Source organism: Uranotaenia lowii, chromosome 3 (assembly GCF_029784155.1).
Source record: "Uranotaenia lowii strain MFRU-FL chromosome 3, ASM2978415v1, whole genome shotgun sequence".
Classification (NCBI taxonomy): Eukaryota; Metazoa; Arthropoda; class Insecta; order Diptera; family Culicidae; genus Uranotaenia; species Uranotaenia lowii.
Genome location: NC_073693.1, coordinates 363,023,321 through 363,044,277, shown reverse-complemented (window position 1 = coordinate 363,044,277; position 20,957 = coordinate 363,023,321). Strand labels below are relative to the sequence as shown.

Below are 20,957 nucleotides of genomic sequence, written 5' to 3'. Positions count from 1 at the left end.
CATTTTTGTCATTTTTATGTAGAATTATCTCTACAAAAAAAAAGATTGACTTTAACGTTTCAGAAAGGATGGCATTCGTTCAGTTTTGTTGTTGTATTTTTGCACAATTTATAGTGCTTCCTCGTCTTGTTCTTGTTTATTAAGGATCTTTTAAACATTCGGTCCAATTCCTCGTTTTGAAAATACCGCGATTTTTTATTTATTTCCGAAATGATTGTTTTAAAACATTTTTGAGTTCCCCTTTTTTACGTTGAAGAATTTGGATTATCAGTAGGCAATAAATAGTTCATCCATGTTCCAGCAGCGAAAAAATCGGATCAAAATGTTTAATAGCCCCCAAAGTCGTCCATCATCGAGGAAAGCAGCCCCAAACTTGAACCGAACATTATCACAATATTTTGCATCAACCGACCATTTTTTCGCAGGTTTTGATTTACGATCGCCCAAATCATCGCTGCGTGGAATTTAACGATGCGACTTGGTCCAAAAAACGGGACCAACTTTAACTGACTGGGTCTTGGCTGACTTCCCTGTGTCCTCCTTCAAGCATTAAGCTTCGAGTTGGGCCTTTTGCCATTGGACCGAGTCAATGTCTGTGGTTGTATTATGGTGGTTGTTTTGCTACAAAGTGTGAAAAATATCCACCCACCCGGGCCACGCCAAATGCCCATCAAGTTGACGAAACCCGCCGAAGCATTTCAAATTTATATCCACTTCTTGTACAGTCAGATATCGGCATATGTGGATGACTTTCGAAGGAACACAATTGAAGGCTGCTTCCTCTTCTTTTTCTTCTTGGCATTGTTTCATTAATGTTACACGAGAATAATAGGAAGCTCAATGGGTTCAGCCCAACACTCAGCTTTAAGTGGAAAAGCTACTTGTCAATAATTACTAATTTATATACGCGCATGAACCGAGCAGCGCCGTTTGGAGTTAAGCGCAGCTAATCTAGAATAAAAATAAACTATTAAGTTTATGGAGATTGAATGGCTTCGATAAGATGGAGGAGGATACATATTAAATTACGGTTCTATGGAAAATCTAAAAATAAATGTTCATACAGAACCGATAATTTGAAACACGACAAAATACTGAATTATGACCAGGAGTAAGTATCTACACCCACAAGTCAATCTCTACTACAAAAATGAACTTCCTTGGAGGTGGAATTATCGGCAAACGATTTTATGCCGGATCGGCATCAACGAGCTTTCTAATAAATGGCATTGATGAAAACAGGAAGGCATGGAAGCAGGATGGAAACAATCAGCCATGTCGAATGATGTACCGAGCGCTGTGTGTGTATTAGACTGAGTCGGTTTGGTGTCATTTTTGAATTTTTCAAACCCTGAGGTCTAAAAAGCTTCGTCTTGGTTCAAAACTCATCCATGATTTTTTGCAGAATTTAAAAAAAATCGTTTATATGAGTAAATTTGAACTTTTAGGTTTGTATGGAAAAATTGAATATTTTGTACTGTAAAATCAACATCATTTTTGTTTCCTCTGTGGAGCCGAGCCAACTGGTGGTTTTGTGTCAATTTATAACTTTCCCAAAGGAAATTTTCTGCTGAACAACTTTGTCCGAGACGGTAACTGCGTATCTCATTAGACAAAATAGTTCTTAGCTGTTCAACAGGTGTATGTCTTTTCGCATTGATAAACAATAAATTCAATTGACATCACTGCTGGATGCCAAGCGAGGTATTGCAAGACAACTTTTCTTGCAATACTTAGCGAGGCTCCAGCAGTGATGTCAATTGAATTTATTGTTTATCAATGCCAAAAGACATACACCTGTTTAAGAGCTAATAACTTTTTTGTCTAATAAAATACGAAGCAACGGTTTTCATCAAAATTGTTCAGCGGAAAGTTTCCTTTGGGAAATTTATAAATTGGCACAAAAACCATCAAATGGCTCGGCTTCACAGAAGAAACAAAAATGATGTAGGTACAGTACAAAATGTTCAATTTTCCCGTACAAACATAAACGTTCAAATTTACTCATATAGACGTAACTTAAAAATTCTGCTAAAAATCATGGATGAGTTTTCGACCAAGACGAAGCTTTCTAGAACCCAGGGTTTGAGAAATTCAAAAATGACCCCAAATCGACTCAGTCTAGTGTGTACATATGTTAATCGGCATTAGAAAAAAAATTCTTTTTTTACAACCGACGACAAAAACCACCAGCCAAGATGAGCTGTGTGTGTGTGTGTGTGTATGTAAACCAACCGACAATAGAAAACAGTTTCTTGTTTCCCATTCCCTTAAAAAACTGGGTAAGGTATCCGAGGGTTTTTTGGGTCAGAGATGGTTTGCATAATAGTTTCGAGAATCTCACTTTTTAGGGAAGTGGAGCTCCCATGCAAAATCAACTTAAATGGGTCACAATTCGAACAATTTTATGACGATTTTCATGAAAATTGATTAACGAGCACGCAGAAGTTAATGACCTGTAGATTAAGTCAAACATTTTTCAATGATTTTTTAAGTAAATGGCGAAACGAAGCTTACCGGGTCAGCTAGTTAATTATAAAAGTTTAAACAAATTTTTGCAGTGTCGGACTGAAACTATTTATATGATCACTAGTTTTGTTTTTACTGTGGAAATTGAGTTTTAAAATGTTCGCCAACTTATGTGTGTCAAATTTTTATGCAAATATTTATTGAAATATGTATTCCGTAAAACCAGATATATATGGCCTACTTTTCTGTGATATTCCAATCACTGATAAATTATTGTGATTTTGTGATGAATACAAAACGACAAGACTGCATTGTAGAAAAAACGGAATTTTTTATCACAAATAGATGTTTTTTTTTTCATTGACTTAAATTGACTATAGATAAGTGGTTTTGCTTTTATGAGAAATTTGCAAACCATCGCTTTAAAAATAAGCAATACAGCCTCACGCTTTGGCTCAATTTCCGGCTCTTTTCGAACCGTATCATCAGCAGAACCAGAATTTCTACAAAAGCGCGTGGAGCCATCAGCAGCCAGGAATCGCCAAACCGAAGCCGGACCTGGCCTGGCCTGGCCTGGTGGCCGAAACGAGGCGGAAGATATTATCGTCTTCCAAGCAAATGGAACTCTCGTAATCACGAATAGGAAACCGCACCGCCTCGCCATCCAGGCCACATCGGAAAACCTTCCGCTCTCCGGGAACTGGCCAAATGTGGGACCAGGCACAGGACATTCGCTTCGGGATAACAAATAAATTAATTTCATTTTTCTTATTCGGAACAAAATCAGCAGCAAATCTGATGCAGAGATCTGCATGTAGATGAAATTTTAATTAATTTTTTTCTCTACTCGGAAGTGCTCTGGCCATCATCAGACGGTTTTTGGTTCTGGAAGATGGGGCCGAAGACGAAGAAAAGACGAACCGACGACGGCCAAGAAGCAGCACTTCCTCTTTTGCGAAATGCTTTTGCTTCGGTCCCGAGGTCGTTTCTGGTCGTTTTCCGGTGTGGATATTAATCAAAGTTTGAATTTGGCGGGAAGTAAATTAAGGCCCCTCTCCTAGGATGCCGCGTCCAGGCCAAGAAAAAAGAACAAAACTCTCCGGTTGCAGATAAGGGAAAAGCGACTTCGGTTGGATTTTTTTTTTCCACGCGCATTTCCTCCTCCGGTACGGAAAAATCGTCTTAAAGGAAATATTTTACATTTTCCGAAAAAAAAAACTGGAAGAAAAATCGTGAACCACTGATCGCTTTTGCCATTGCCGGATTCGAGAGGCCATTTTTCACATGCAACCGGACCGAGGGCCCTTTATATTTCATTTCAAACAAAGTAGGTGATGAAAAATGTGGCGTCTTCAAACCTGAGCCCTCCATCATGGCCCACTTGGATTTCACGATTTTCCTGGAAATCATTTTTCGTACTCACACGGCTCTTGGGTTGCTGCAATTCCAAAAAAAAAGGTAAAGAAAAGTCAGCCCAAATGCAAAAGAGCGAATTTTTTAATCATCATTTAGTGTCATGCGATGTCGTTTCATTGTGACGCAAACTGCGCTTGAGATGATCCATTTCTTATGATTTCTGCTTCCCCCTCCACAAACCCGATACCTGTGCTGTGTGTGCATGTGCAGAATTTGTTTAATTTCTTTTCAGCGTTAATTATTTAGGTACGTTCTTGGCACAGCGTTGTCACTTGGGAGCCGTTCCGTGTCGACCGTTCTCGATGCTGCAGGGAAAAATTTTTCCTCCGAGGGTTCCCTTCTAAATCTGACGAATTACCATCCGAATCCAAGCCGAGCTTACCGGAAAAAGGCGCACAAACCCATCTAGAAGGTAAACTGTTAGTCGTTTTTCTGATGTTCTTAGGGTATATCGAGATACGAGAACGGAGTTGATGAATTATCATCATCTTGACGAAACTGTCCCTTGGCGTGTTGCCAAACTTTGATATAAAACTCTAAAGCATAATTGTGTGGGAAAAAAATCGATCAGTTTATTTTCAAAATTCCCAGTTGGAGGCAATGCGGTATGGAAGATATTTTAGCTTAGCTTAGCTTGATTGAAGATAATCGTTCCAATTTCGTGGTAGCTGAGCAACAGATTGATAAGGTTGAGTGCTTCCAGTATCTTGGCAGCCAAATTTCGCCTGATGGTACCAAGAAAGACATCAAAACCCGGATCAGAAAAGCCCGATTTGCGTTTGCGAGTCTCCGAAACATCTGGTGCTCACACCAGATCTCTCTACGATCTAATATCCGAATCTTCAACTCAAACGTCAAATCCATATTGTTGGACGGGCGCGAAAACTGCAAGTTTTCATGAACCGCTGCCTGCGGAACATCATCCGCGCTTGGTGGCCTGGCAACTGGATCTCAAAAGTGGAACTACATCGCCGGTGTCATCAAAAGGCGCTAGAAATCGAGATTCGGGAACGTAAATGGAGATGGATTGCGCACACGCTGCGAATAGATGAAAACGAGATTTGCGGAGAGGCATTTGAATGGAATCCAGAGGGACTTCGAAGGAGAGGCAGGCCTCTTACGACTTGAGGTCTTGGCTCGATGCCTTCTCCTCTTTGCCCTTCCGTGTACCGATTGAGAGCAGCTCATCCTGGACACGCGCATGTCACAGCTCACGTCCGGGGCTTTACGAAACTGACTCCCTGCGAGGACGTCATCCTACACAGACTCGAGCGACTCACCCGCCGACGACGTGAAATTACTCTATCAGAGAGTATTCCGCGGCGTGTATTACTTTCCTCCCTACGAGTTTGACTGCGGAGAAGGTCAAGTCCTACCTCCGTACTCACCTTCATGTCTACTCGGATACTCTGCGACGATAACGGTAAAGATATCCTACACAGCGTTCGCGACGTACGTAGCAGTTTGGCTTACGCAGGATGTAATGTTTTATCTTTGTATGATTAACTGCTAGGTTCGGACGCACTCTACTCAGATGCTTCCCAGCGAAGGAGTCACCCTACATCGGTTGCGGACTGGTGCTGGAGCTCCTCTGCAGGGCAGTTATGATCCGGGTGAACCCATCGCTGACCACGTGCCAAGTATTGGCATCCTCCGCACGGTGTTGTCGGTGTTGTTGCCGGGTCCACAGGTGGCAGACATGTTAATGCGTACCCCTTCAAACCTCGGGCAGTTGAATTCTACGAACTCTGGTGTCTCAACTGTGTGACCGCAGGTTGGCCAGAATGACGAAGCCACATGTCAAAACCGATAGTGGTACTGCTTGAAGCATCCGTGACCGGTCAAAAACTGCGTCATGCAGAAATCCACCTCTCCATTCAAAATCTTACGTTGGGGATCAAGCGATGGGTCCAGCGGCCACGTTCCGAGCTGTCCCACTGGTGCTAGCAGAACATATCTTCCTCCAACAAGACCGAAATATGCATGACTCCCGCCACAACATCGGCTGCTACCGAGGACACTGTTCGGTATGCGCTGATAACCCGAAGGTTCATCAGTCAATGCACACTGCAGAGTTTTTGCAGGTTACACTGCCTGCTCAAGGCTGCCTTCCAGGCTGCCGCTCTGTACCGCAAAATGGACTAGGTAACACTCGCTAGGACCCTCCTTCTGCAGCAGCGGATCGCCGAGTTATTCGACATGGCCCGTGAGAGGGCTGCTGTCGCCATTGCCGCTCTTTTACAGACGAAGTCGTAGCCATTCGTCGATCATCACACCCAGGTACTTGATCGCACGCTTGTGCTGAAATCAGCGCATCCAACTTTCCACCTTCTCAATCGCTACTGTGGCGAGAAGCTGGACCTCTCCGGTTGATGCCAGGAGAACCACGTCGTCGGCGAATCCCACAAGTCTCATTCCTGTGGGGAGACGTAGTCTCAGCAGTTCGCCGTAGGAAATGGTGAAACACCGGGCCAAGTAACACACCACCATTCCAGATATATGCCAGAATCCTCATATAAATGAGCGACTACGCAATCGCTGCCCAACTGACGCTGTTGAAGGCGTTCTTCACGTCAAGGTTGACAACTGCGCAAAACTGGCCTCTTCTCCTCTTTTTCAGTTTGGCTTTGTCTGCCCCTTCGATGACACGTCGAATGGCATCCACCGTACGGCGGCCTTTTCGAAAACCTCACTGTTTATCGGATAGGCCGTTCGCACTTTCGGTGTAGAGCTGGATCCTGCTCTGTACCACCTTCTCTAGCGCCTTTCCAGCACCCAGGAGACGCGACCTTCACTGCTACATTGGGGTTGCCACCCGGACCCACAGCTTTGTTCAACTGAAGGGACTTAGCGATGTCGCTTGCGTGGGGTCTCTTCGTTCCGTTTTCGCTGACGGGGAACTCGCTCTCTGCATATGTCGCCTAGCCCGTGGCGAGTAGTACGCATTTCCGCGATTTCCGTCGTCCACCAGTAGACGGGTTGCCGAGTGTGTTTCCGCTTGGCTTTCCTTGTCATCGCAGCATCACATGCACGTTTCGGTCGAATTGTATTGTCTTCCAGGGGCGTGCTCCTGCTGTCGAAACTCGTCTACCTGCCCGCTTACTTGTGCCCACACGATAACGAACCGCAAAGAGATGGCTGTCGGTGAACGCATCACTTACCTACCCTCTAGTAGCTCGTCCAGCCCTGACTACTGAAGGTGACGTCAATGACTCGTTCCCATTCCTGTGGAAGGTCCTTGTATCGCCTACATTTCCCAGATCTACGTTCAGCCTTGCCAGGGCTTTCAGTAGAATCTGGCTCCTGGGGTTTTTACGGCGACTACCCCATTCTACAGCCCACGCGTTGAAGTCTTCGCCTATGACAACGGAGATCCTGCCCGTGAGACCTTCAACGGTTTTGTCCATAATCCCGTTGACCTTGGTTATTACGAAGATTTCTTCTCCAGCAGACACCACCTCTTGTATGGGGTATTTTCCTGTAACCCATATCACGGCCAGTTTGTCTTTATCGGTTACCCAATTACTGCCACCCGAGGTCCTGCGATACGGGTCTGCCACTAACGTAAAACCTACTGGTCCAACACTCCCGGAAAACTAGCTCAGCAGCAGGAGACCCTTAAACTGTGTCTCAGGGTCGGCCTACTACTGGGTACCCGGAGGGAACGCGAACAAAAACTTTACGGGGTAAACTGTGGTGTTTCTTGCTAAATCAAAAGAAGTTATTTTTAGTTGAAACTGCAAGAATTTATTGACTTTGAGTACGAGGGTTTTATTGATTGCAAAAAGTGTGGGTGTGGGTGTATTTAGTGTGGTTCAGGGGCACTTCAAATAAACTTTTACAGGAAGTACATACCGTCGACGGATTTAATGCAAACGTTGGCGCGCTTTCGGGTTGCTGGTACTGGTCTGCTGCCGCTGGTTGCTGGTATCATAAAACGTGGCTTGCGTAGGTGGCCCAAAATGGCGTATTTGGGCCTCGGAAATAGTTGGCAATGGCGTCTTCCCTCTTTGACGCAATCGGCGGACCACAGCAAGGCCGTATTGGTCGCGCCGAGAGGGGGTCTCCTTAATAATTAAGGCGCTTAGGCCTGAGACTTCTCTCCTTAGTGGTTATGGCTCCGCAGAACCAGAGAGCTGAGTCCTTTACGGTTTAGGCGTAGGCAGTCTTAGACTCCCTAGGCCGAATCGTATGTGCGTGTGAGGTCTCGGGGGTTTTCCAGGAAAAACCAATCCAAAATTAAAAGGTCTTGTTGATTAACCAGCGCTTAATGTGGTGGCTCATTTTTTTGACAACGAAGTCATTTACCTGAATGATCAGATTGTCCTGCTCAACTCCTACCACGTATTTTACACAAATAAAAAATTCACACTCACAACTCGCACATACGAACGCCAAGATAGAAATGACCTATGACGGAAGCTAGGCCATCTTCTTCTTTGCCTTCACACAATTTCCATCATTCACTACGCCACCCAAGATGGAGGACCATCCCTCCATGTTCATAGTACCATGAACATACACCCTCGCTGAAGCCCGCCTGACTTATACTAACAATATGTGTTCTTGTGAATTTGAAATTTTAACAAAAACTAGCTAATATAAACATCGTACCCTAATTCCCTATCGAAATTCAACAAATGACACAACAGCTTACACAAAACATTTGGAAACATGGAAAAAACATCTAAAGCGTTTTGTAACAACGGTTACAAACGCCATGTCCAATTTTCCTCAAATGCCATCAACCGCAACAGCTGGTGTGCTGAGTGGCAGTGTTTGAGGTTGAGCTGAACTGCTTCTATCCCCGCAAAGCTGCAGCCATCGCCTTTTGAAAGGCGGGTACCTAGGGTTGCCAACCCTGAGTCCTCTATCACAGTGGAGACACTTTGCGTCTTTGGTGTAACTAGCTGCCTGACGGCCGTCTTCACCGCACCGCCAACTCAAACCACTCCTATCAGTTCTCTTTCAGGAGAATGATTTGTGCCCATACACCACACAACGGAAACACTTTTCCGGTTGCTGGGAGATGGCTATCTGGTAGATAAACCAGCCCACCTTTAACCGCCCACACTTGAGTGTTGCGTGTGCTGTCGCAACCGGAAGTTTCACGAAAGCCACCTGTGTCCCGAATTTGGAAGGCCCTTCCCGCATCCTGACCGAAATCTGATCCGTCCCGATCTTACACAGATCCTTCAGCGCATCCTTGATCTCAACATCCGTGGCTATCTCGTCGAGGTTTTAAACCCTGACGGTAACCGTGGTGCTCAGAGCCCGCAGCTTCACCAACTATCTCCTGAGTAAGCGCCTATACTCCACGCTTTTCACCGTTGAGCCACGTTGGAGTTCGAGGATCATCTCACCGGAACGTGCTCGGTGGATTCTCCAGACATGGCTTCCTAGGCCCACCAGCCAATCGCTTGTCCTCATCTGGTGGAGGACATCGGTGTAGGAAACTTCCGGTGCCTTCACCACTAACGCCTCTCCCTTGTCCCTGACCCGGTTGCGTTCGGGCTTGGACTTGGGTTTGGCTTTGGCCTTCGGGGCATTTTTCCTTTTGTGCTCAACCGTCTGCCACCCAGTTGGCGCTTCGGGAACTTGACCTTTCCCTTCGACCTCTTTTTCGCCTGGATGCTGCCGTCATCACGTGCATTCTTCCGGCACTCCGGTGCGTTAAGCAGACTCACTACCGCTCGGTTTGCCTTAACGAAGATCGTCATTAAAGTCTGCTTCATTTAATATTGGAACACAAACAATTGCGTGTAGTTCAGTCATTTATTAACGAATTCATAATTTGTTTTTCATACAAATGTAGCATTTTCTTTACTCTTTCATAAAAAAAATTTAAAAAATTATTCATTGCTGTTTCGAAGAAATTCTCGTACTTTTCCCGTAATACGGCACATTAGGCGGCGCACACCCTTTTCGTCCACCGTTTTGGCGATTTGATTCCACCAGTTCTTCATTTGAGTCATGTTCCTAACAAGTTTTCCCTTTGCCTTAAGCCTCCGCTTCGTGATTGCCCAGTATTTCTCTATCGGCCGGAACTGGGGGCAGTTTGGGGGGGTTGAGGTCCTTCGGTATTACGCTGACCCCGTTCGTTGCGTACCATTCCATAACCGTTTTGCTGTAATGGCAGCTTGCGAGGTCCGGCCAAAACATTACTGGACGGTCGAGGGCACGAATAAACGGCAGAATCCGTTTCTGTAGGCACTCTTTTTTGTAGACTTCTGATGTCATTGTCTTGTCAGCGAGAAAGACTTTGGTTTTCTGTCCACAACTGCATATCCCCTGCCAAATCATGTACTTGCGGGCGAATTTATCCGCAAATACGAACTTAAATTTTGCAGGTACATCCCTCCGAGCCGTCGCCAAATAAAATTTTTGAACTGGGATTTGCCCAAAGTCCGCCTTCACGTAGGTCTCATCGTCCATCAGAATACATCCGTCGAACTTGGTCAGCACTTGGTCGTACAGCTTTCGAGCACGGATTCTGGCCACATTGTTCTGCTTCAGCGTCCGATTTGGCTGTTTGCTGGCTCGGAATGACCTCATTCCTTCCCGGAGACGAATTCGTCGCACCGTACTGTGAGCGGCCTGGAACTTATTGGCCAAATCGCGGTCTGAAAGATTGGGATTCCTCTTGACGGCCTTGATGACTTTCCCACGCAGTTTCCGGTCGACAGTTCCACTCCGACGATTCGAATGCGGCTTCCGAGCCGACGTCAATGCTTCCTTGTACTGCTTGATAACTCGCCATACGGTATTTCTGGGCATTTTAAGCTGTTTAGCTAGCTTCGATGCCGACAACAATGGATTTTCAAGAAAACTGTGCACAATTTGATCTCTCCGTTTGGCTTCCATGGCGGTTGTTTACAAAATTCTATCGTTTGGTGTTATGACATAAATTCATGGTGAAAGGTAATGAATTTCCAGACACGTGGGTGAAAAAAGTTTCCAAATCCGTCCACTAGGAGCGCCACAATGAGCAAAAGAATTTGTTCCAATATTAAATGAAGCAGACTTTACGTTGGCGAGTTTCTCCCGCACTTCTTTGTGTCTGTTAGACTTCTTTCTTACACAGTCCACAAGGTCCTGCATGCCCGCCATAGTCACCACTAGTTCAGCAGGAGTCTCAGGGTCCTGAATGGGTTGTATCAATCGGTTACTCCGGATAAAATTGATAGGATATCAGCTGACCAGGTCATCACTTGCATTTCTCTTCAATCAAGACACACGGAAAATAAGATCTTCATGCCAATTTCTCCAGAAGAAATACAAGCTAAACCAATGGAAAATAATGAAGCAATTAAATGTAATTTTTTTTTCGTTTCAGGCCCAGGAAACAAACATTATTTTTAAAACCGAGTTACAACTTTTTCAATAAATCAAAACAGATTTCTTTTGAAGCGGTAGGTAGTTTGTTTTGCAGATTTTCTAGTTGTCACAGAAAGATAAACAATGGAAATGGCTTGGCTACCATGATAATATTTTTTTTTGTTTCAATTATAGTCGTTTTAACATCTTTGTCATTCGCGACTTATATCAACGATGAAGTTGGCGGACAAAGTCATTAAAAAACTTATCCGGTACAACTGTGATCGATGTTTACTCTTGGGCTCGAACTCACGGACATCGGCAAAAAAGCAACTGACTTGCCAAATGATCTATATCACAAGCCCAAAAGATGAAAATTATGATTTCCAAAAAGTTGTTAAGTAGTGCTATCTGGTGTCGGCATTGTCTACGACTCCGGAGTTTTGTGAAGAATGGAAAGGGTCCCGTCTGTTTGTCTGTGATATTTGCTTTCCCGGCCTTTTCCTATAATTTCCGTAATATTTTCATCGATTTTTTCCTTTAAACTTCTTCAAACTGGCAACCCAGCTCTCGAAAACAATTCCCACAGCTTCATATCGGCAAACAAATTTGTGCCTGCAACCTTGTGATGTATTATACTACAAAGCATTCATACACACGGTGTGGTGAGGTGCGCCGATATGTAGAATGTACTATCGCATCGCAAGTCCGTGGATGGAAATTAAACAAATAAAAAAGGAAGCAAAAGAAGAACGGAACAAAATCAGAACATGAGGCGCGAGGGCGATTAACAACAACATGCTGATGCCTCTTGATATGGGCTGGCGCCTCACCGGATCATGTTCTCGCATCTTCATCCTGTGCACTCCTCAAGAAAGACAGCAAATTCTTCGAATGTAACTCGAACATCGCTTCGGCAGCATCAGCAGTCTTCCTTTGACAGTGCACATCTCAACTGGCTCCAGCAGCAGCAGCGGAATTCCGACGAGAGTCATGTACACCTGTGCCGGAGGGCTGTGAGTTGCTTATGCTGGGGAAGGAGGGGTAAATTGCTAGAAGTGCAATACCTTTTTGCTGCCCCACCTCTGCATTTCTCCCTCGCTCCCTATCAACGCTTTGAGAGGGCTCATGTTTGCTTACTTTCATCTGGGCTGGGCTGTTCTGTTTCTGGGGGCCTTATCCAAGTTTCAAATTTTTGAAGCTATTTTTTCTTTCTGCTGCTGTTAATGCCCAGCGCTGCTGTTTGCATAAGTGAATTTACGTACCAACATGATTTTGGAGACTACCTACAACATAGATGAAGAATGTTCTGCTCGGTGCGTTGCGGTCGAATTCTTATCCTGCGTTTTTGATCCTTGAGTAGCAAACGGAAGGGCGCCTCGCAGCATCCCAAAAATACGAAATGCTACATATCGTTTGCCTTTTTTCCGTCCCAAAGGATCTGAAGAAGGAAGGTGGATGTTTGCTGCAGCAACGGAATGATATCAAACTTTTGTTTTCTTTAAATTACTGACACGAATTGCGTTCATTATCCGGATGTTTCAAACCGGGTGCGGTGGCGCTGCTTGCAGAATAGAAAATCTGAGTAATTTCAGCATCAGCACAAAAATCTTGAAGAAATTAGACGAATAATTGAAATTGTACCTCAGATGTGGCTACTGTTGAAGAAATTTACATTTGCAATGTAAGATCTTCGGGTTTTCTTGAGAGTCCCTCAAAAACAAGCGATTCGAGGCTCTGGATTGAGGTTTAAAAAAAAGATATGGATTGGGTTTTCAATATCACATATTCGTAGCACAGAAATAAGTGTATAACGTTGAAGATAAAATTGAAAATTGATCTAATTATCAGCCAATCGAATCAAACTAGCCAATAACCTCAAATTTTACATGACAATCTGTCAAGTGGTTTGAAAATCGAACACAGAGACGTTTAAGAGCTCATGGAAATTTGTTTTTTTTTTGTTTCGATTACAGCCGTTTTACAATTTAAATGGCATTTGCGACATTCTCGCGGTACAACTCTTGGGCTCGAAATCCTGGACATCGGTTTAAGAGTCGACTGACTTGCCAACTGAGCTATATCACAAGCCCAATGAAACTTGATGTTTCCTCGAAGAGAATTCACTAAGTCGAATGTCTTTCGAGAATATGATGGCTAGCACCTTACAAGTTTAAAAACCACCAACTCGCAGAATTTATACTATCCTATGCATGCCGTGACGGAATTAGATTTCATGACCTTAGAAGACTTGAAGGCAAACCTCTACGCCACGAGATTGGATAAAATCGTAGATGATCGTCGTCATGTGATTTAACCCTCATCCGCTCTTGAGTGTCAATATGAAACAAGCGGAAGTTTGGCGGCTAGTACCGTCAACTGGGGCATCATGAAACACCAGCTATTTTTTAATTTACAAAACCATGCGATTTTCACCCTTCTGAGAAAAGGGGGTGAGTTGCAAAAATTTTATTTTAATGAATGAATGAAAACAATTTAAAATTTATAGTTTACAGCATTGGTTTAAATTATTTAAATTTCGATTTGTTAGTACATTATTCAAAATTGAACCTCTACCTCTTTGAATTTGAGTGCTACTACTTTATATAGTTTCTATGTGCAATACAAAAATTCAAAGATACAAGAAATCATAATTTCTGAAATGTTTTTTTATTAACAAATATCAACAGTTTTACATAAGAGATCCCACCTTTTCCTCTTTAAATGTGGAGAAGATTTGTTAACTACCTTAGCCACAATTTCCTCTTCTGTGGAGGAAGAGAAGAGGCTGAAGTTATTAAAGAATCATTTTAAGAACGCAACAATCCTCTCATGTTATTTTAAAATAAGAAGTTAACCTGATAAGCTGATGCTAAAAATATGTATTGGAGCCCCCTATCCTTTCCAACTTCTTACTGGAAGATGGGAGGGGTCTAGGTCCTAGACTCTAGGATAATCAAATTTTATTCCATTTGCTGAGGTAGTTCTCGAGTGAATTAAAAAGTTGTACGGGAGCCTGTCTGGCCTTTCCTACCTTATAACTACGTTATAACTATCTTATAACTTACTCTAATAACTTATACGGATGTCCCCCTTCTTCCTTGTTTTTTCCTCACTGAGAAGAAAGAAGGGTCTTGAGCCATTGCAGAAATATTTCTCGTATTCATATAAAAAGGTCAATATTCGGTATTCGGCCGTTTGCCGAATAATTCTATTCGGTACATGTCTACACCAGAGTATTTAGCTCTTCATTTTTCACTTACCTTTCAGTAGACTTCTAAGCAATTAGAATTAAAAACCGAGTTGAAAAGCAGCAAAAGTAAACGACCAAGTAAATCTAAAATAGACAGCATTGTCCGACGCTGCATTTCCATGTCATTTTTCCACTGATGAGCTGATATAACTTCGCCTGCGTAGGAGAAAATTATTGATCGCCCAGAGCTTCTGACGCCAACTAGCTCTACATTCCACTATGAGGCAGTTCCATACAATGAGGCGGCAAAAAGTATGATTAGGTGTTTTAGACTATTTTGTTAATTTTGAAAATTTTGTTTGAAAATTACTATTTTAACTAACTTAAAATAAATTCTAACAAACTTTTTATTTCTTTTGAAAACCGGGGTTTGGACTAATTGATCATTAAATGCTAAATAACATCAAAATATTTCATGAAACTCAAGAGAAAAATGTGTGAAATGATTGATCAATCATGAGTAACATTTTGTTTGACAAACCAACATCAACTTTGTTGAATTTATACTCATTAATGGGTAAAAATAACCCAATTGCATGATATTTTCAGCTCTATTTGACTATAACTCAAAAAACGGCGATTTAAAGTGCCTGGAATCTCTTAAATTGTATTCTTAGGTCCTTAAACTAGATCTTGGGGAAATGCGGGGATTTTTTTTGGCAAGGCTTTAAAGTTTTTGACTTTTGAAAAAAATAATTATTTACTCATTTTTATCATAGATCAATTAAGTGTGTAAAAATTTTGAATTGTTCAAATGATAGCTTTTAATATAAGCTTTCATATGGTGTACTTTAAATTTGAGAAAAAAATGTTTTCCATAGATATATATGTGATTTAAAAGTTTTTCATATACATTTTTCAATTTTTCAAAGTCTGATGTCTGTGGTGCGTTCAGTTTTCAAGATAATGAGTTGAAAAACTGGGAATATTTTAGTTAAAAATAAAGTTATTAACTAGTAAAAATTAAAAAAAAGTGATCCGATAAAGTTCAGTTTTTGACTTTTTGCCGCCTCAAACCCCATAATGAATTCCCGAAGCTTCGTTTCCCGATCATGTAATGATTTTCAATTGATAATTCGTCAATATTTTTCATGAAGAGTTATGTAACTCAGTTAGATTAAATTTCAGTTTCAATTAATCGGATCAATTATATTTTTATTGATTGAGAGTGTTATGAACTTCATTTATGCAGATTATCACCGTGATTTTTGTTTGATAATTAGTTTTTACGGCTTTATCGGTGGACTTTAGAAGAGGAATATTAGGAGAAAACTATAGGTGTTGAAAATTAACGGGTAAAAGTTTTTAAGAGGCATTTTCATCACATACTTAACTTTTGTTCAGCACGGATCAACTATTCTGATTTTTTTTTTATATTTTGAAAATCCATCTTTAATTTTAAAAATCTTGAAATGTTCTCACTAAGAGTACATGTTAATTTACCGATAAAGCCGTAAAAATTAATTATCAGAGTGTTTTGAACTTTGGAAAATTTTATCCAAATGAGAAAATTGAAGAAAATCAGATAATGTAAAGAGTATATTCGCTCATAAAATGCTTAGATCACCACCAGAAGATCCTTTTTTTTTTTAAAAAAAAACTGCGATTTTTTCCTTCAACAAGATTAAGAACATTTTTGCAGTTGTAGGGCAGTTATTGAAAAACTTATCCGGAACAACTGTGTTCGATGTTTACTCTTGGGCTCGAACTCGCGGACATTGGCTAAGGACGCAACGAACTTGCCAACTTAACTATATCACAAGCCCATATGAAGGTATGTATCAAATTTGAAAGCTCAATGAATCTAGTACATTTCAAGAATCGGGACCTTTTTTCGCTCGGAAGAAAACAAATAACAAATTGAAAGTCATAGAAACTTATAAATTAAAGCAGGCCGAAAATGCTTGGTAGAAAATTATATTTCTATTTATTTTTCTACGTGTCATAACAGCACGCGGAGAAATTTTTGAATGCTAGCGCCATCACAACCAGTGTCACTAACTCAATCACTTACTAAGCTAATCACTTACTAAGCAGCTAAGACACGAATCTAAGATCGATGGAACTGTGGTGCCGTGTCATATCAGTTTTTCAGTGATTTTTCTGCCAATACGAAGATGCTAAAGTGCTGACCAAGTTCGACGGATGTAAAGTCTGCATCATTTATCATTGGAACACAAACAAATGCGTGTAGTTCAGTCATTTATTAACGAATTCATAATTTGTTTTTCATACAAATGTAGCATTTTCTTTACTCTTTCATAAAAAAAATTAAAAAAATTATTCATTGCTGTTTCGAAGAAATTCTCGTACTCGTACTCGTAAGAAAACTGTGCACAATTTGATCTCTCCGTTCGGCTTCCATGGCGGTTGTTTACAAAATGCTATCGTTTGGTGTTATGACATAAATACATGGTGAAAGGTAATGAATTTCCCGACATGTGGGTGAAAAAAGTTTCCAAATCCGTCCACTAGGAGCGCCACAATGAGCAAAAGAATTTGTTCCAATATTAAATGAAGCAGACTTTATTCTCTTTTTTAGGTTTCCAGAGGAATGATGTGCAAATGTAAAATCCATTGAAATTCAGGATCATATTTTTCTGTCTGTGTAGTTCTCGAGTTAGGCTTTGTAGTAGGTATGGTGTGCAATTATAAATACTAATAGTTTGTATTTGAAAAGTAAATTGAACTTAAAATAAAACAAATGTAATGCATTTATTTATTGGTTAAGTACCAATAAGTGTACTTAGTCATTTAGTATCCGGACACTTTGTTTCGGTGATAGCTACTTTACTAGAGCTCGGATCTACAAACCTTTAGCAGCGTTGTTTTGGTTTTAAAAAGGACTTTTGCCTTTTTTTTCAAATTGATAAGTTCACGTGTGTGAGATATTCACGATGCAAAAAGACATGGTAAAAATAATGTTTCACGACCGCCTCGGAAATTCTTCATTGTCGACTTGAAAACTTAAGAATTGCTGGTTTTTTTCTGATTTTTTTGGCTCAAATGGTTAAAAAGTAGAAGGAGTTACTCTAGAACGTCCTCAAAGTTCAAACCAAGCATCGGAGTAGAACCCTTGCTCTCAACTATGGTAAAAAGTCAATGGTTATTGGGGATATGTGACAGATGTGTTCTGATGGACAAAGGAAGTTATAATAAAACCGAATTTAAGAGGTCAAATTTTTCGAGATGCCTGCTCATGAAAAGGTTCCAACCATATTTCAATTGGTTTTTCCAGGTGAATATGTGTAACATATTATGATTTTGCAAAGGTTTAGCTTCTGTGGTAAAAATAATAGATCAATAAATGACTGAAAAAAGTGTGCGAAGATAAAAAAAAGAGATTTTATGAAAAGGTTAGAGTATTTATTGTAATTACCGACAATTTTTTTTAGATATTTTTAAATTAAATATCATATTAACACTTTCATTTCTTCCATAGAAAGTTTTTCGAACAAAAGAATAGTTTTCAAAATTAACACGTTTGTAACTGTCCGGATTCTAAATGATTATAGCCTTAAAATAAAAATTGATTCAGTGTAACCACAAATGTTGCATCTAACCCTGCTGTTGCGCATACAATTGAAAATAAATTCTTTTGGCACAATCAATGAATTCATCAAATATTTAATTTTGCATAATTACTTTAATCTGGATGCTTCCTGAAAACTATGAAAATGGACCCCCGTTTAAAATCATTATATTTCTCTTGTATCGTAGTAGGCCGAACTCGATGATAAATGTATTTTCATTTACTCAAATTGATCTCGAGTTATGCAAAATTAAATTTAGTTTTCAAATCATTGAAAAACATATTAAGGAATTCCCTGCCTCTTCCTATCTCTCCACTGGAAGGACGAATGGGAAACAAAGACTTATAGGATCATTTATCTTGCCGGAATGCCCTCAGGTTCCAATTATGATTCCATATGGTCGATTAGTTTTTAAAAACTGTGTGGAAGCCTCCTCCTCCTTCTCATTTCCCAATAGAAGAGGGGAGGGGTCTCAAATAATTACAAAAAAAAACACTTCTCGTACCCAAATACACACCTATGTTAAATTTTAGTCATTAAGTTTATCAGTTATGCAAAAAGAATGTGACAGGGGCCCCTCTCTTCTAATCACCTCACTGAAAAGAAGAAGGGATGAAAATATATTAATTGGATTTGCAATCAAATTTCTTCTACCCTGATACTATCCCATGCCATTTTTTCCATTTGCTTGATTAGTCCTTGGATTATATGAAAAATTATAAGGGAGCCCCCTCCCAACATTTCTGTCGCCTTACTTAAAGAAGGGAGGGTTCTCAAATAATCATAAAATCATTCCTCGTACCAAATGTGAGATGTCCGAGAAATTGGAGAACGGTTGGCATGGACTAAGTGAAACTTAGTGAAATGACCTTAATGATTGAATAGAGCTTTTAAAACAAAGTTTTTATATTTGATTCGCTAAAACATCAAGTCGAATTTTCTTGACGGTTACTTAAGTGAAATTCACTAGATGATCACATGAAATTCAAATGAATTTTCTTGTATTGAAATTTCACTTCAGATTTCTCATACATTCACAAGTGAATTTAAATTTGAGTATTTTAAAAAACGTATTTATTGCATCATATTTTTTTATTTTTTTATTTATAGAGGATTTTAACCAACTTGGTCATTCGTCTTTTTATTGCATCATAATATAACATTAGAATGAGGATTAAATATTTGAACAAACAGATGCTCTCAAATTTCCACCACACTAAACTCGATCAGTTTGCACTCAGACTGTGGGATCAATCCTCTGGTGGTGGTCATTTCGTTGTAAATCCTCCATTCTCCCAAAAGATTCGGCGGAACAACTTCCAAAACCGTTCCCACCTTCAAATTATCCAGTACTATTTCTTGCTAAAAGTCACAACAGGCATTGATTAGTCGATGTTTACCAATCGGAAGAAATCCTAGTTAAACTTACACCTGCTTTTATAGGACAAGGCGGTAAAAACCTCGTCACATTGTACCACAGCTCAAGAGGGTTGTTCATCGTAGCACAGAAATCCGGTACCAACCTACTAAATATTCCTCGGGTCCATGAGCCACGTTCCAGTTTTTTGGTGTAGTAAAATATCTGAAAAAATTGCTTATCTTAGTTCATGATATTTATGGTTGATATTTTTAAACACCTTCATTGGAGCGTTGAAGTCCTTAAGGACTTTTACTTTGCCATTGCCAAAGATTGTTCCATCTTCTTTGCGAGTAATTTCCAGTCCACTGAAATTCATCGAGAACATCGGCATTCCATTGCCACATTCCTCGAATTCTTCGTGAGGATCGATGATGACTTTGGTCTGTTATGAATAAAGTTTAGAAAACGAGCATAACTTATTTAGCAGATAGCGTGTTTATTTTTCCAATTTTGTTTACCATAACAACATGAACGCTAATCACCAAAACTAAAGAAAACAGAATGAATATCATTCTTTAACTTTTTTCAAGCAGTTTCCGAAACTGCTGTTGATATCAAAAACTATACCTACTAAAAGAACTTTACAGTTTCATCTAGAGAATAGAATCTAGTTTCATGACAGGCAACATGTCACCTTTTATATCTTTCAGTGAAAAAAAGAATCAATAAATCTACAAACTTCACTGGGGGGTGTATAGTAGATACATGGGTTTACTAATTGAAAGAACAAGGACAGAAAACATGCAATAAGAGCATCAACGGACTATCGTTATCTTTCTCATAAATACAGCATTTAGCTACGGTTTGAAATGAAACACAAAATTTTCTACTTTTAAAATATATTTTTCAATTATTTCAATTTTTGGAGAATTTAAAATGCTCATATACTTAAGAGGTAAAAAAATAAATGGAGTACGCATCGTTTAAGATGCAATAAACTCAATTCAATGTAAGAATTTAAAAGACTTAAATTCTATCAAGTTTAAACTAACATCAAAATCAGATATATTTCAAAGCATTAACCATAGTTAAACAAAATTTTTATTCTTTTATTTTCTAGTAAATAGGCTAACAAGAACAGCTAACAAGATCTGAGTGCATGTGGATTACTGATTGCTATCTCAGGAAAACAGCTTCAGTACGAAAAAAGAAACACAATCATTCATGAGCTTCTGATGCTTTTAATTTTTTGTAAATTTAGAGAGTTAAAAAAGAAAATTTCAATTTCTTATCATAATTGATCGAAATCCACAAAAACTCTGTTCACTTTCCATAAATATAAGCCAATGTTCTTCTACCTGATGATCACAGTCTCAAGGAAACGAATGAAAAAATCGAAACAATAATATTCATGTCAATGGCTTTGACAAATGACTATTGGCAAAATATTATAATTTCGATATTTCCAATACCGGATTCCCAGGGTCCCGTGCGTCCATAACATGCTTCCAGTAAACACCTTCGATCGTCGCCGATTGAAGCACAAATTCGAATTCGGAATGAGGAAAAAACCGAAACAAAAATCAACAATCCAAACGCGGCAGCACAA

General features: G+C 40.2%; 1 protein-coding gene across 1 annotated transcript; it reads right to left on the bottom strand.

Annotated features, from left to right (window-relative positions):
* Positions 1-19,081: 19,081 nt before the first annotated feature.
* LOC129750922 (uncharacterized) lies at positions 19,082-19,996 on the bottom strand. Its single transcript, XM_055746124.1, has 4 exons — positions 19,867-19,996; positions 19,626-19,790; positions 19,418-19,570; positions 19,082-19,350 (listed from the first exon to the last, which is right to left on the bottom strand). Exons 1-4 carry the CDS (start codon positions 19,918-19,920, stop codon positions 19,189-19,191), a joined length of 534 nt encoding a protein of 177 aa, XP_055602099.1. The 5' UTR covers positions 19,921-19,996; the 3' UTR covers positions 19,082-19,188.
* Positions 19,997-20,957: the final 961 nt, after the last annotated feature.

Excerpts from the sequence above, each read along its gene's own strand:
- LOC129750922 (XM_055746124.1), bottom strand. The coding sequence starts at position 19,920 with ATGATATTCATTCTGTTTTCTTTAGTTTTGGTGATTAGCGTTCATGTT. Across the intron at positions 19,791-19,866 it reads TTAGCGTTCATGTTGTTATG|ACCAAAGTCATCATCGATCC; the intron begins GTAAACAAAATT and ends TATTCATAACAG. Across the intron at positions 19,351-19,417 it reads CTTGTCCTATAAAAGCAGGT|CAAGAAATAGTACTGGATAA; the intron begins GTAAGTTTAACT and ends TGTGACTTTTAG.